Raw genomic sequence first — 15,358 nt, forward strand, 5'->3', positions numbered from 1 at the left:
GTGTGTGTGTGTGTGTGTGTGTGTGTGTGTGTGTGTGTGTGTGTGTGACGTATGCCTGAGTGAGTGAGCGAGCAGAAAAGATTGAAATGTTTAATAGAGAGATGAATGAAAACAAATAAAGGTAAATTTTTGGGATTTCTATCAAATTGTATGTACAACGTGTGAAGCTAACCAATTACGCTAAGGAGTTGTTCAATATCCCCGTATGATAGCTTTCATAACCATACGGCAACTTTTGTCTTACATTCATAAGATGACAATGGGTAGATGTTGATTTGGCCGTTGCATAAGTCGTACAAATACGGACTCAAGAAACTAAAGAATTTATGGGCAAAAGAGGTATTTGGAGACGACCTTCTGCAAACCATATAGTGTCTACGTTTGGTTTGTTTAAGGACTGGATCATAAGGGAGAAGAAAGTGCTGCTTTAGGATAACCATCTGTATGAACAATTGGCGCACCGTAAGAACCCTCCAATAGGCATAATTCTCTTGTGGGTTAAAGGGAATTGCGAAAAGATACCACATTTAGAACGGCCCTTTGGGCCCTTTCTAGTGTCAGAAGTAGTGTTTTAGGAGCGCCGCCCCAGGACAAAAGTGAATAGGTCAAGATGGACTGACACTGGGCGTAATAAGCAGTCTTGAGCAATTTGAAGGCTGCGTTATGCCGGAGATTTTTAAAAATGTACATATATTAATTTTCGAGTTCTTACTTTCAGGAGATTTATGTGTTTGACAAATTAAAGTCTATAGTGACACCCAGATATTGTATAGAGGCAGTGCGGTTAAGGTCAGGGCATGTACACTGTCCTTTCTGGTCACAAGTGTGGTCAATAAACATGTGTATTGGTCAATATACATCGTTTTATCAGAGTTGATTATAAGTACGTTAGAGTTAAGCCACTGCATCACACGATTGAGACCTCAGTCGCTACCAGCAAACAAAAGGCATGTGTCGTCGGCGAAACAGATATATTTACCCTGCTACAAGTCTAGGCGACATAACTCACTAATGTAGATCAGGAATAGGATAGGTCCGATAATACTATCTTGAGGCACCATTTCTTCATAAGAGACTCTATGAATGTGAAATGATAGGTCATTGAAAAATGCGTTAGAATTTGTGCACGTATCCTGAAAGAAACGGCAACATGACTCGCCTCGTCTCTTATAATCGTCTCTAATACACCATTTTGAATAGGTAAATCAATTATATGAGATTATTGATTTGTCTATTCAAAATGGTGTATTTCCGTCACTCATCAAATTTTCTATTATCAAGCCGCTATATAAAAAAGGCGACAAAAAGTGATAAGTAATTACAGATCAGTGGCTCCAATTCCAATATTTGTCAAGAATTTTGTGCGTATTGCGCACAAAAGTTTTTTCTCACCTATTTTATTTGATAGACAATGGTGGAAATTCGTAAGAAAAGGTCGACAAATGTATTTTCCTATTGTTAAAAACCAAGTTTTTACAGACGTCAAAAGCATTTTGATTGTGTACTTTATGACTTACTACCGAACTAAATAGAAATATGGAGTACGTGGAAAAGCACTGGATTAGTCAACATCATGTATAATTGACAGGCAACATGTACCAAAGTTGTACATTTTTGTAATAAGACATACACCATACTCAATAAAAGATCCCTATTCAAAATAATAGTAGCCGTGTCCAACGGGGTAGTATTCTGGGATCGCTTTTATTTTTGTTTTTCAGTAATGATCCTTCAAAGAACACCAAGAAACAAAATGTGGTAACTGACAATGTGACTTGTTTATTAAATAATTTACCTTAATTGACACACTATGGAGTTCGTATGTAATCAAGCCGAACCCGACCCGCCTATGGCAGCATCGTAAAGAATAAAATTGTAAAAAAATCGTAATTTAATAAATAAATAAATAATGTATATTTAACTAAATATACTATATATATAAATATACATATATTTAAATCAGTTCTCTCTTCTGGTATATCTATCTATTCGTTTATTTATTAAACTTTATTGCCCACAACACGTAATGGTACAGAAGCGGACTTAGTGCTAAAAGGAATTCTATATGTATATATGTTCTATGTATTGACTTATTTATGTGTATGGTCTATATATATGTACATGGACACTTAACTAACCTAACCTAAGCCAATCCGTATAAGTTGATTTATTTATCTATTGCTACAAAAGTACTGAAGTTGACAGTAATAAAATAAGTATAATTTCACTGCGACCGGCGAACATTAGGCATACAAACACACTGAGGATATTGTCTAAACATGTACAGAGTATCCAATTACGTATAGAGCATATCGCTTGACACCTTGGACTGTGAACTGTTGTTATTGCGAGCGCCGTACAATTGAATCCAAACCTTAATGGCCCCGTTTGAGGCGCTGCTGGCCCTGTACTCGAATGCACTAAACAATAATCACAAAGTAGATGCACCTGTAGGTCTAACTGGATTTTTTATTTTTTTATGATGCCGAGTGAAGGGGCGAACGAGGCAACGAACTCTTTCACTAGGAACTCTATGGTTAACTTGAGGACAATATACGCCAATAATTTAATCGTGGTGGTAGCACACACATTGCAATAATCCAGCATTGTTCCTCTCCTCGACACACAGCGCACGTAGTCACTTCAGTAGCATCAGCAGCTCTCGTTTGGGGTCCGTTAAGTATGCTTGGCTGTCCAAAAGAAACGATGCCAGCATCCTGGGCACGAGACTTCATGAAATAGTCTACCTTTGATACTTTGAGTTAAAGCCAAATGAGTAGGTATCCATTCGAGCCACAGTCGACTGGAGTTGGGCGGGACTTGCTAAATTATTCTATTATTGGATGTAGCCCTATAAAATGTAATACAGAAAATCTAACACAGAAAAGGTCCAGCTTGTTTTATTGAATTAGATACCTCTAAATTTTTAAATACACATCTTAGTAGTTTTTAAATTGGCGGACGTGAAATACTATAAACACATGCACCTTAAAGTAATTGATTTGATTACTCGGAGAGGTGTCAGTAGTAGGTTCATTCAGTAGGTAGAGTATTTTTTTACAATTGTATGTTTAGTCCTTGTGCTTCTATTTTATGTTGCGTATTGAATCATCACCAGAGTCACACGTGTCACGGCGCGGCGGCGGCGGCGGCGGGTTGCATTTGTTGTAACGAAACACGCACATAGCAGAATGGTCCATATCATATTTTGTTCGTTGACGATTAAATTTTCTATTATAACTTTTGTAAAATTTGCAAGGAAACAATTATAACAGATCTAAATATCTATTATATTACCTGTAGCACGTAAGACTCTTGAAAATTGCTGAAAAGACTAAGATAGCTTGATTGTTAAGGCGCAGGCGATGTCTTGCTCTTATCAGAAGTATTATTGTACATTGAAATGACTTCGCTGACGTGCAACACAAAAATACAGATGAATCGAACAATAACAAATACCTCAGTAAAACGGTAATAATTAAAATCCAATTTTGCCACAACACACAGGGCACAAAGTATGAACCTGCATCCCGGACGGTTGGTCGAATAGCCATTTCCGTCTGATTTTGTCAATAAACCGGAGGAAACAAATAATTGCTTATTTCAAACATTCTTGTTTTATAGTGTCCATATTTTAGATTTACTCAAAAATGTTGGGAAATCAATAAGTAATACGTACAACTACATATTATCCGTGCGTCACTCCATTGAAGAGGTTATCGTCGATAAGAGATTGAGGCACATGCCTCGACACAAAATTGCAACTAAATATACCTACACTTCGATATCGCAAACAAAGCGTTTCAAAGGCATGGCTTGTTGTATAGGTGTTGCGTTGAAACGACCCAGGCAGGTCTACCAGACTCATCTCATGCCCATAGTTTCACTCTCCTAAATCACACATTATTGACACAATACACGTCCCACCGCTGAGCACGAATCTACTCGAAGCAGAAGACTTAATGGAGGTATGTTACTCCTGTCTGTTTTCTAAGTGTTGTGAACCTTCTTCGCCGTGCAAGTTTCAACGACTGCGCAATTATGAAGCAACTGTCGCAACGGTCTACCAACGGTGCGAGCCTAACAAAGGTGCAATAAAGTTGTAAGCTGCAAAGACTAAGTATAAGATACAAATAATCTCTTTCCATTTTAGTGAGTGGCCTACGAATTACACACAACATACTGCGTCGTGAAAAGTCATGGACCGTCGCCAGTAACCAAACAACGGGTCGCGGTTTAATTGCATTGTTTTGTATTTATATATCTAAATAAGTGCAACAAGTAAACGAGAACAGAAACATTGAAACCGATTGCTATATTTTGGTTAACCCATTTGATGAAAATTCATCTAGAGACAGTTAAATATAAGTCATTGTGTTCGAGCAATAACTTTCCGATCTCGGCAAATTATCTCCTGCCAGCTTTTACAAATACAGCCCACACATTTCTTAAGGCTAGTTTGTACCTTAATAGAAGGAATGTTAACAGGAAAGTACGTCGCATAGAGCCAGCCACGCATAATCGCCGACGGCTGCAACTATGGCGCCGTGACTTAAACATCACACACGTCTATGGACTAAGTATTACAATTAAGAAAATCGTCTTCCTGATGGCTGCGGTGATGAGTAAACGTTTCCTATAATTGAGTAACGTATTAGTGCAATACATGAAAACATTATCTAAGCAAATTTAACGATACTCCACAATTATTAGCTGTTCTTACATATAAATATCCACGCAGCTGTGTCAAAGACGACTCTGGCTGAGTCCTAGGGCCTAGGCCGTGGATGAATTGGTCATCAGGGTTGTTGCACTCATAGCAGAGTAGCAGCGTGGACGGTGGACGTGACGGGCTTCAGGTGCGGCGGGGAGGTGAGGTGGTCAGCGGCGGGGGCGACTGAAACAATATGGCCGCTTATCACTCCATCGCCCCGCCCCGCGCCGCCGCGCCTCACTCTTTATTAGCTTTTCACGGAAAATATTGTACAAAAAAACAACTGATAAGATCACGATGAGGTCGAGCGGCGCCCATCAATAATCCGTCGATGTGTCGACGATATCAGATCCGCGAGGATTACCTCCCCGTCGCCCCTCGCCCCTCGGCCCGCGCACCCTTCACGAGTCCGCATCGACGCCGCCACAGGGCGGGCGACAGCCGACCCTCGCGCGCAGCCCGCCACGAATGCACTATCGTTGCTACCGTCGCCGCTACCCGCCTTATAAGCGGGGACTAGATACGTTAACTTCTCCCCGATAGTGTATCTCGCGGGCGGGAAGCTCCGCATAGATACCGGCTCCCGTAATCGAGTCTGAGAGGTTTGTATCTGATAATTACTAGTATCGGGGATAATATCGCGAGATATGGGCATAGATAGCTGCAGTGGCGGTGGTGCGCCGACGCAGGTTCGAAGCGAGCTCACGCGGGAACGACCGTGGCGCGGTCGAAGGCGCGGGGCGTGAGGAGGATGCCCGTTCCCTTCAAATATTTGTTTCGCGCTGTGGCACTGTTTGCTCAGGTTATCACGTCACTCGCGACGCGAACGCACCCAGCCGACACACGAACACCATGCACACACACAACCGCAACACCGCACGGCGGATTAACTTTAGTATGAACTCGTCGCCATTTAATACTCATAGCTGGCAATTGGAATGCTGCGACGCAGGGCGGCTCCGGCGCCCGCAGCTGCAATGCGGTGCATACCACACGACAACACAACAGCTGTTCAGCTAATACTGTACCTATCTGTTAGATACGATTATCACCACCCCAAGATAACCGACCTCACATTAACGCCTAGTTAAGATAAACGAGATAACATTTTGCATATCTAAGGAAAACCGCGATACCCAGGTCGTGTATCGCTGGGGTCAACAACCAGCCTTTACTGCAGTGCTTGTGCGACGAATTGCGGGAGTGCGGCTACGTTGTAGTTGTAATTCAAGAAAGTTATGCCCACCTTTTCTCGCACCGACGACAAATCGTCGACTATAATGTGATGTAGATGACCTAGCCATATCCTATAGATCGATATCATTACCTCCATCTACGTCCATAAAGCTTTTTTTGATGAACCTTTTTTTTTTGTAGAACCTGCGATCAAATAACTAATTTTCTGGCTGTTCGCGACCCGCAATGGGCCAGGTTAGAGGATACCCATGTTCAGTAGTGGAATGTATAATGGATTTACGATGATGACTACATTGTTTTGGAAGCGATAAATCACCTTCCCACCGGGTTATATTTGTAATAATAAAAATATGCCGCCCTAATTCAGTGCGAGCGCTCACGGCGCGTCCTGACTAGAGCCAAAGGGGGCGCGGGCCGCGGCGCGGGGGCGGGAGCGCTCTGATAACGCGATAAGGCAACGAGCGAGGATTGCCACACATCACGATGTCTCCCCAGCTACTATCAGATCATTCCTTGGGTTATGTTTGTCGGCCGTATTTTAGAGTAGGTACTTATATTCCCACCATTACATTTTCCCTGACTGAAAGCAGAGTACTGCGCAGAGAGATAATCCACATGTCCATCACAGAGACGTCAACATGTTGATAATAAGAAGATTGTAATCGCGTGGCAGGTCCTTGAGACGTCGGAGCTGTCGAAGCCGCGTCAAGGTGCGGGGGGACGGGAGCGGTCTCGCGGTGGCCGTCGCTCATCTCGTACTCACGGAAATTCTCGCCGTCTTATCTATTTGTCGCCGATTTATGCCATTTTATGATTTGTAGAAGCCACATTTGGATGTGGCTTCTACAAATCATCTCAACTACTCGTACATTGTACACATTTGACTTTCATTTGGTATCCAGTTGTTGCTAATTCGCTGTTTCGTCCTTTAATACTTTCTTATTATTTTTATTATACGTAGTTTAGAAAGTAAATACAGCTACGGGGTGGATGAATTACTACCCACGCCAATAAGAGCATGTGCAGACGAATTGACATTACCTAATACAAAATTGTATATTAAACCTGGTGCACCAAAATATTCAAGGCATGAAAGGCAAAGAGTTAGAAATAGAATTATTTATTAACTGTAATAATATTGATATTCTTTATATTACTGAGCACCACTTTTTATCTAAACATCAGTTCATGTTTATCTTCAACAATCACCAGGTGGCTAGTTCGTTCAGCAGAGAAAAAGCTATTATGGCCGCTCTTTAATTCTTATTAAAAATAATTTAAAATTTAAAGAACACGTACAGATATTGTGAGCCTATCTATTGAGCGGACTATAGAGATACCCTGCATAGAGCTTGAACGGCTTGTTGTATTAAGCGTGTACAGACTCCCTTTCAGATTCATTCATCTTACGAACTATTTGAAAAAAGATTAGATGAAGTTTTAGGCAAATTAAATAATTCAAATAAATATACTGCTGTTTGTGGTGACTTCAATGTTAACTTATTAGAAGATTCCAGTGCTAGCAGTAGGTTCATGTCATGTTTCCAATGTTATAATCTTGTGAATCTTTTCTTGGTGCCTACTAGAATAACTTCAACTACAGCCACTTATTTAGACAACATTAATTATAGTAACGCCGTACCTAATAAGAAATCTATTGTAAATAAATTAACTTCTGATCACTGCAATCAATTGGTCACTTTTAATATAACTGTTGACAAAATGCCAAGAAAGGATATCATATGTTTTCCGATAAATAATGGTCGACTTAAAGCTTATAGAAATAACGTAATGCTTAAACTAATCGACATTCCGTACATTAACGATCCCAATAAATTGTATATCAGTCAGAGTTTTAATTAGTTCTATAGTTGATTGTATTGCGCCTTACTTAGCATGTGTCTTTAACAAATGTGTTGATGATGGTATCTTTCCTAACCTCATGAAGCAAAGTAAAGTTATTCCACTTTTCAAATCTGGTAGTATTTCAGAATCAGAAATTGGTGGGGTCTAAAATACTTGGTAGTATTTCAGACCACCGATTCACCAATTTCAGACCCATACCAATACCAATAACTACCAACTCTCAGCTGCTTTGGGGGAACGCTGCTGCAACACATATTACACCACTGTTTAAAACCCAGAAGAAATGTGTCAGGGCCATGTTTGGTGTGGGCCAGCGAGAAAGCTGTGTACCCTATTTTAGAAAACTAAATATTTTAACCCTATCATCTATGTATATTTACGAGGCCTGTGTTTATATAAAACAAAATCCAGGCAACTTTAATCTAGTGAAAACCAGACATCCCAGGAAAACAAGGAACAAAATAGAAATACTAAAATTTAACCACTGTGCGTGATTGAAATAAGAATTGTGTAAAATATTCGCATGAAATGAAATGAAATGAAATGAAATATTTATTCGCAAGCAAACACGGTAAGAAAAGATATTATTATACAAGGTGTCAAGAACACGTGTTGCACCAGATACTGGCACGCAAATATTAAAAAAAATTGAAGTTAAATAATGTCATAAATTAAAATTATACAATTTGTCAAATAAGCAATATCCTTCCAATTCCCGGGCCGGGAGAAATGTTTGTATGGCTTACATTTATTTCTCTCGTGAGTTTGGGTGTAATTTGTGGTGGTCTATGTGTGTGTCCATGGCACCCGCGACACAGGGTTTCCTTAATGCGGGGCTATGTTGAGTGTGTGCGTTATTTATTTATTTATTATTTATTTAGTTAGAAACGAAATATTGAATCTTGTGGATACAGTTGTACCTATTTCTAGGTTTCTAACTTTAGATGCTAAATTGCAATGGGGTCTCCATATAAGTAAGTTATCAAAACGGCTCGGCTCTGCAGTGTAGGCGATTAAAAAAATACGGTAACTTTCAGACGTCGAAACCGCTAGATTGGTGATTAGCTGAAGTAACTACTTTCACAGTCTAATGACATACGGCATTTTGCTTTGGGATAATGCCGCCGATATCAATAGAATCTTTGTCCTGCAGAAACATGCGGTTAGGACAATTTACAATCTGGGCCCTAGAGTATCTTTGAGAGATAAGTTTAAGCAAATTGACATTCTTACACTAGCCTCACAGTTACATTTATGAAAATGTAATTTATGTTAAGAGGAATAGTAATTTCTTTATGAAAAATAGTGACAGGCATAACATTAATACGAGGGATAAAAATAAACTAGCTGGTCTTGATAGTCGTCTTCACAAAGTCACTTATTCATTTAAGGGGCAATATATACACTTCTATAACAAGATTCCGGTTGATATACAAAATTTGCCTTTCACGAGGTTTAAAACTATAGTGAAACAAAAACTTTACACTAAAGGTTATTATACAACTTCTGCGTACTTGAAACGATAGAAATCCGCGGTAATAACCCGTTTAGCTCATGGAAGTAACTCGATCTCTAATGTTTGAAAACAAAAAAAATATATTGTAAATGTAGAATGTGTACAAATGTTATTTACAAAGAGCAACCCCTAGAGTTTCTTGCTCATTCTTCTCAGGGGAATCTGCCTTACGAATGAGCGGTAGAGTTTAACCAATGTGACGATGTCAAGTGTAATAATGCGTACCTATGCAATAAAGATTATTTTGAATTTGAATTTGAATACACCTTTGTACACTTGTCAATCAATCCTACACTGAGGGCGCGTTCCCGGATCTTCTTAAGCAATCAATCCCTAATAAAACCGATCCATAAGAAAGGAAGTAAGTGTGATCTGTGTAATTATATGCCGATCGCATTGCTACCCGCGGCATCGAAAGTATTTCAGATGATGATCATCATCATGCAGGCAATGTGAAACCGCCTGTGTTCATTCCGTGAAAAATACGATGTTATTTGATAAATTACAAAACGATTGTCGGAAAAAACCGCTCCACTACAATAGCGGCTTACAAATTCAGTAAGTAATTTGGGTAGTAGTAAGTTAAAGTCGAAACATTTAATTTACTCAGAATGTATCATTATACATTTCGGTATTAGGTTTGTTTGGATGCCAAATATCATGGGCGAAACCAAAACGCACAGACTTCCCTGACTCGGCCATTTAGAAAGGATGAGAGAGAGAAGAGAGCCTGTCTGGGTCGACCTACTGGACGTAGCGCAGTTGGTCGTCCCAAGTATCGGGGCGACGCCGTTGAGGTGGACTTGCGCGATTTACAAGCAATCAATTGGCATGTGATTGCACAGGGCCGAAGAAAGTGGACTCATCTCGTCTCGGAGGCCGGGACATATTTTGGGTCGCCTAGCCTGCGGAGTAAGTATATGTATATTGACACAAACGTGAATGACAAACAGCTTATACAAAAAATTCCAAAAAAACAGTCTATACGCCTTAAAAGAATTTAAAAAAAGTCTGCCAATTTACGATCTGCCCTTTCGCGCTTACTACGCGTGCGCCATGCGTACGCGTACGCGTGGCTATCATACGGGATCGTAGTATGGGGTAATAGAACAACTGTAAACGACCTCTTTATGAAACAAAAGCAGTGCGTTAGAATAATACATTTTTTTTTCATTCAACATAAAACTTGATCCCTGAACCAAATGTATATTTTGGAAACTTGCAAATTTGTAAAAACAGTACCCACAATTTCACACTAAAGTGAGAGATGCGGCCCGACAACGTCATCCAACAAAATGCAGAAAAGTCTGGAATTACCGACATCAAAATTAAGGTGGTACCTACATGTATGCAATGTCAATAAAAATATACAACAAATTACCCTAGTACGTATAGGAAACAAGAAAACAAAACAAAACAATTCATTAACAACCTAACAACTTAAAAAACGCTCTTACTAATAAAAGCTACTATACACTACAATGAAGCCGTAATGGTTTGACTTACCACCTCTCAAGCAGATGGTCGGGGGTCGAATCCGAGCTCGCACCTCTCAGTTTCTCGGAATTTATGTGCGAAATTTATCATGAGCTTTTCGGTGACGGACAACATCGTGATGAACCCTGCACGTTGAAGAAGGTTCACAACCCCCGGAAAACGTGTGAAGTCCCCCAACCCGCATTGGGCCAGAGCGGAGGACTATGGCCTAAACCCTCGTCTGAAAGGAGACCCGTGCGCAGCAGTGATAAATGAATATAAATGTAAAAGTTAGTAAGAAGATGGTAATGGCTATCAACGATAAGTGTGACAAATCGGTATCGTGATAGGCCGCGGAGGCGAGGCGGGCGGCGGACGCTTGGTGCGCAAGGTGATTCACAGTGTTTACCGCGAAACCTATATTTGGCGATGAGCGCACGTCATTGCCCGCGTCGCCGGAACTCGCCCAGCACTTCAGACCCTTGCGATCGCTGCACTTGGCCATTGTATTATTGGAGGGGCCTTCACAGCAGCAGCAGCAGCATCCGCGGCGGGCACCAGGCCAGGGCCCGGGCTTCGATAAAGTGCCACTATCGGTGTAATTAGACCGATGATCGATGTCTTAAGTAAGCCGTTAATCGATAAGATAGCGCAGAACGCATTAACGCCGCCTTATCGACAAATTTTTATTAGTTATTACAACGGGTGTTGTAAACGAAATTATTTTTTAAACACCTACCATTAATTTTGTATTGGGATCAGCTCGGATTATTCGATTCCGTTCGGCAGTAAAGTCATAAAAACGAAAGCCTTGAGGACTGGGGCCGGCGCACACGCAACACTCCCTTCAATCGCAACCGTAGCAAGCAACAACTACATAGAAATTCTCTTTGTAATAACAATAATAATAATTTATTTGCTTCAGACAACATTTAAGGTCCATTTTAATGTTACTAGAGCTTATCCTAGATTAATACTTAATAACTAACAATGAAATAGGCCTCTGTGCGAGTGTATACATCATCGGGCAATAAGGTCTATCAGCTATCGCTTTCAGGATGCCGTTACAGCTCCCGCGCATTCTGTTCAACAGCGAGGCAGTTTTCTTTCGCCAGACTGCATCAAAGCCGTCCACGCGCGCATCTGCGAACATGCCTGAAGCGGTGCAAAAGCGCGGGAGCTGCAACAGTGCCCTGAATGCATTATTAAATTGGACTCGCAGAGAATTGTAAGATTTTTGGGTATATTTGAACGACAAACTTGCCGTGTACAGTGATGTACAAAATGCCTTAAACAATGTTATCTTCACTGTATCCGTACATCTAGCAAACCTTCGAACCAACATGTTCGCCCGAACTGACAATGCCCTGCGCTCCCTTTCCATATCCGCATCATCCCTAAGATCCTCGGTCACCAAATGCCCAAGATATTTAAAGTAAATACTCTTTTAAGAGTAACACCGTTGAGTAAGACGGGTGGTACAAAAGTAGGGCACTTGTTTCCCACCTTAAAGACCATGTACACAGTCTTTTTAACAAATATACCTACACATTACATTTCCCAATTCTACCATTTACCTACAGACGATTGCTAAGGTGACTATCTAAACCGAAACAACAATACGCTCACAGCTCGCAATGTGTCATAACCTGTAAGACCATTTTATATTTACCATGTTCTACATTCCCGCGACGAAGGTATATTTCTACCATCGCGCATCGATAATATGAATACGCGATATTTGATTGCAAGTGGAGATACTGGATCTCGATAACAAACACCGATTTACTGACAACAACGTCGATACCTATGGTTTCAAGGGAATCGTTAATTTTGACATGTTCGAGCACGCGAATGTATACCCATATTTGAAGTCACGTCTACAATTCGGTTTTACCCATTACGACATTGCAGCAATGTCGTACGAGCAGAGTTAATTCATCCATGTGCCTTACACACCTCCAGGCAAGGCTACTATGTGTATCGTATTTCGTCTTAATGGTTTGTATGTGAAATAATAATTAATTATACTACCCTTACCAAAAGCAACTACACGTGCGCTGGGACTGTCCAACTGTGGCATATTCTCTTTTTCAGCATTAGATCTAATGTATTGTGTTCCTTCGTACATGTGTACGAAGGTACTAGTATGTACTAGTACTAGTATGTACTAGTTTACATTTCTTACAAGAAATACGAGCTGCATGACTTGCCTGACTAAATAGTGTATAAATACATCATTCGTTCTATAATATCTGTTTACAAGAAGACGCCTTGCATGAATCGTACTGCTCAGGACTCCGTATCCACTTGTGTGTGCCTATACGAGGCAATCCGGCAATTAATAAGAAGAAAGCAGTAAAGTTGTTGCAACTTCTGCAAGTATTCTATTAAAGTACAGAGCTATTCCATATTAGTGCGCCACTCCTCGACACGACTCTCCTCTGAGAAAAATGTTGGCAGTAGATTACGCGAACCTTCTCTGTAAAGCGGGCATCATGTTTTCCTTCTCGGTTAATACACGTGACTCAGTGGTACAGGCTCATGGCAAAACTCGATCTCTGGGCATCACCTGCCACTTACTAAGCTATCACTACATCATGAAACTAAAAGTTTACTCTAATTGGTGAAACATTGTTTGAATTCAAATTTGACACTCAAAAACTAATGCAATTTTACATAAAGTGATGGTGTTTAACAACTAATGTACTTAAGCAATTCGTGACTCATAGTAACAGGCGGTAGGGGCAGACGGCGGGGGCAGTTTTCACGACCGGGAAAATGCTGAAAACGACGACCAATCAGCGCGCGCGCATTCACACACACACAGCGCACCTGCTGCTGTATGGCTGCCGCTGAGCGAGCGCCCGCCGCGCACCTGGCCGCCGCCGCCGCCGCCGCTCAGTCCAGGCCGGCCACAGGGCCACTCTCTACGTGCTATCACCCGATAGCGCTCTTCGACTGACGCCCGCGATGCTGCTCCACCGCCGCTGCCAAAGAAGTACCAAAGATTAGACTACGACATTTGACAACTCAATTAGCCGATTAAAACAACCACAAGTAAGTTATCAAGCTTTATTTCTTTTAAAAATTCTCTTCAGACATTTTTCAGTAAACAAGTGAGGAACATCCTGTCGAGCATTCACTTGAAGTTTGATTCATGGCCTATTTTCTTAAAGTTGTAAATGAATCGTTTAATAACTTATTTGTACTTTTAATAGCGCAAGAGAAATAGTTTTAGGAGTATATTCGCAGAATTTTCTTTATTATGCCAATTGAGCGTTGAGAATCTTGAGTTTCATTTGGCTTAGTATTTAGCTTCATTCGTAAAAGGTCAAAAAATGGTATAGGTCGGTCCGGACATTTTACGGTATGACGTACTTTAAATAAATTATTTTTTATTTGAGTTGCCAGCTAACGATTACAGAGATTGTGTATATGCGCATACGCGTCGAAATATTACTGATGTGTAGTGTGAATCAGCCTGAATCAGAGAGAGAAGTACCTACCTAGTTAATAGATCGCATTATTGAGAATATTGTAGGAAATGCAGAACTAGTATCATACTTATCATATTTTCTTTCAAGGTTCTGTTTTCAGCATTCGAGACAGGTATTAATCATTTTCAGCGATTCTGCCTCGTTCCATTGTCATTGTATGGGTGCCACTATTTACAACAAATAATTATGTAACATTTTTATAAAGTATCTAATAAAAACTATATAGTATATAAAGTCCTTCTTTCATCGTAATATACACCATTCAATCCAAATCTAAAGATTTAATCAAATGTTATCAGGAAAAGCCTCTTGGTCGATTAAAGGGTAAGAAATTTGGGCTTCAGTACATTTGGACAGATCTCCTTAGATCATTGGAGACCCGTGTCAAGAAATAACTGATTTTGAACACACACGAGCAACACAATGACGAGTGCTCAATTTCGGACCAGGAACAACATTCCTCCGAGCTCTATTCGACTCAGAAAAATTCATTGGATATTCGTTAGTCTTTTGACGTTGAGGAAGATGATGAAATCCAAATAAAAAATTCGCTAACGTGTGTGTAATTCATGATCATGGTCACATCTAATCAAATATGAATGTAAACAATACACTCTTTAAAATTAAAAGAAAATGTAAACCGATAAATAAATATGTACTTGTATATTAAATTATGTAAAACATTTGCCAGATTTTGAACATATAAAAAATACTAAAGTTATATTATATAAACCATGCTGGTTTATATTATATACTTATATGGTTTATTATATGGTATATTATATGGTTTATATATATAAAAGGTAAAAATGATAAAAAACTCGGAGCTTATTATAGAACTTAAACTCTCTTAAAGCTGTTTATAAAAACAGCAATTACATTTGAGAGTACAATTATTTCCGTGAGCGCGACCAATAATGAGAAGTAGTGCTACCTATGTAGAAAATGTGGCGAAATTACGAAAGGAAAAGCGTTGCCAAATGTAAGTTGTCATATTAAAGAAGGAAATCTCTGATCCACTAAATGCTGACCGTTATCACACAGCAGGCACATGCGTTTGCGTTGGTCTGTCTGTGTGTGCGCGCGCGC

The 15,358-nt window shown here is 40.1% G+C and overlaps 2 protein-coding genes across 4 annotated transcripts in view; one reads left to right on the forward strand and one right to left on the reverse strand.

Annotated features, from left to right (window-relative positions):
• Positions 1-4,356: 4,356 nt before the first annotated feature.
• LOC113240187 lies at positions 4,357-5,451 on the reverse strand. The gene is made up of 2 exons (XM_026477429.1): positions 5,079-5,451; positions 4,357-4,897 (listed from the first exon to the last, which is right to left on the reverse strand). Exons 1-2 carry the CDS (start codon positions 5,367-5,369, stop codon positions 4,856-4,858), a joined length of 333 nt encoding a protein of 110 aa, XP_026333214.1. The 5' UTR covers positions 5,370-5,451; the 3' UTR covers positions 4,357-4,855.
• An 8,214-nt stretch (positions 5,452-13,665) lies between these two features.
• LOC113240184 (transcription factor GATA-4-like) overlaps positions 13,666-15,358 on the forward strand; it is a 5,938-nt gene continuing 4,245 nt past the window's right edge. For all 3 annotated transcript variants that reach the window (XM_026477424.1, XM_026477425.1, XM_026477426.1), the window contains exon 1: positions 13,666-13,829. The gene's annotated coding sequence lies outside the window, so the exon portion shown is untranslated. The remainder of the gene's footprint in view (positions 13,830-15,358) is intronic.

This window comes from Hyposmocoma kahamanoa, unplaced genomic scaffold (assembly GCF_003589595.1).
Source record: "Hyposmocoma kahamanoa isolate Upper Pololo Valley unplaced genomic scaffold, ASM358959v1 122, whole genome shotgun sequence".
Taxonomy (NCBI): domain Eukaryota; kingdom Metazoa; phylum Arthropoda; class Insecta; order Lepidoptera; family Cosmopterigidae; genus Hyposmocoma; species Hyposmocoma kahamanoa.

Coding starts and splice junctions, on each gene's coding strand:
- LOC113240187 (XM_026477429.1), bottom strand. CDS start 5,369: ATGCCCATATCTCGCGATATTATCCCCGATACTAGTAATTATCAGATA. Junction 4,898..5,078: donor GGGCGAGGGGCGACGGGGAG/GTAATCCTCGCG, acceptor ATATTGTTTCAG/TCGCCCCCGCCGCTGACCAC.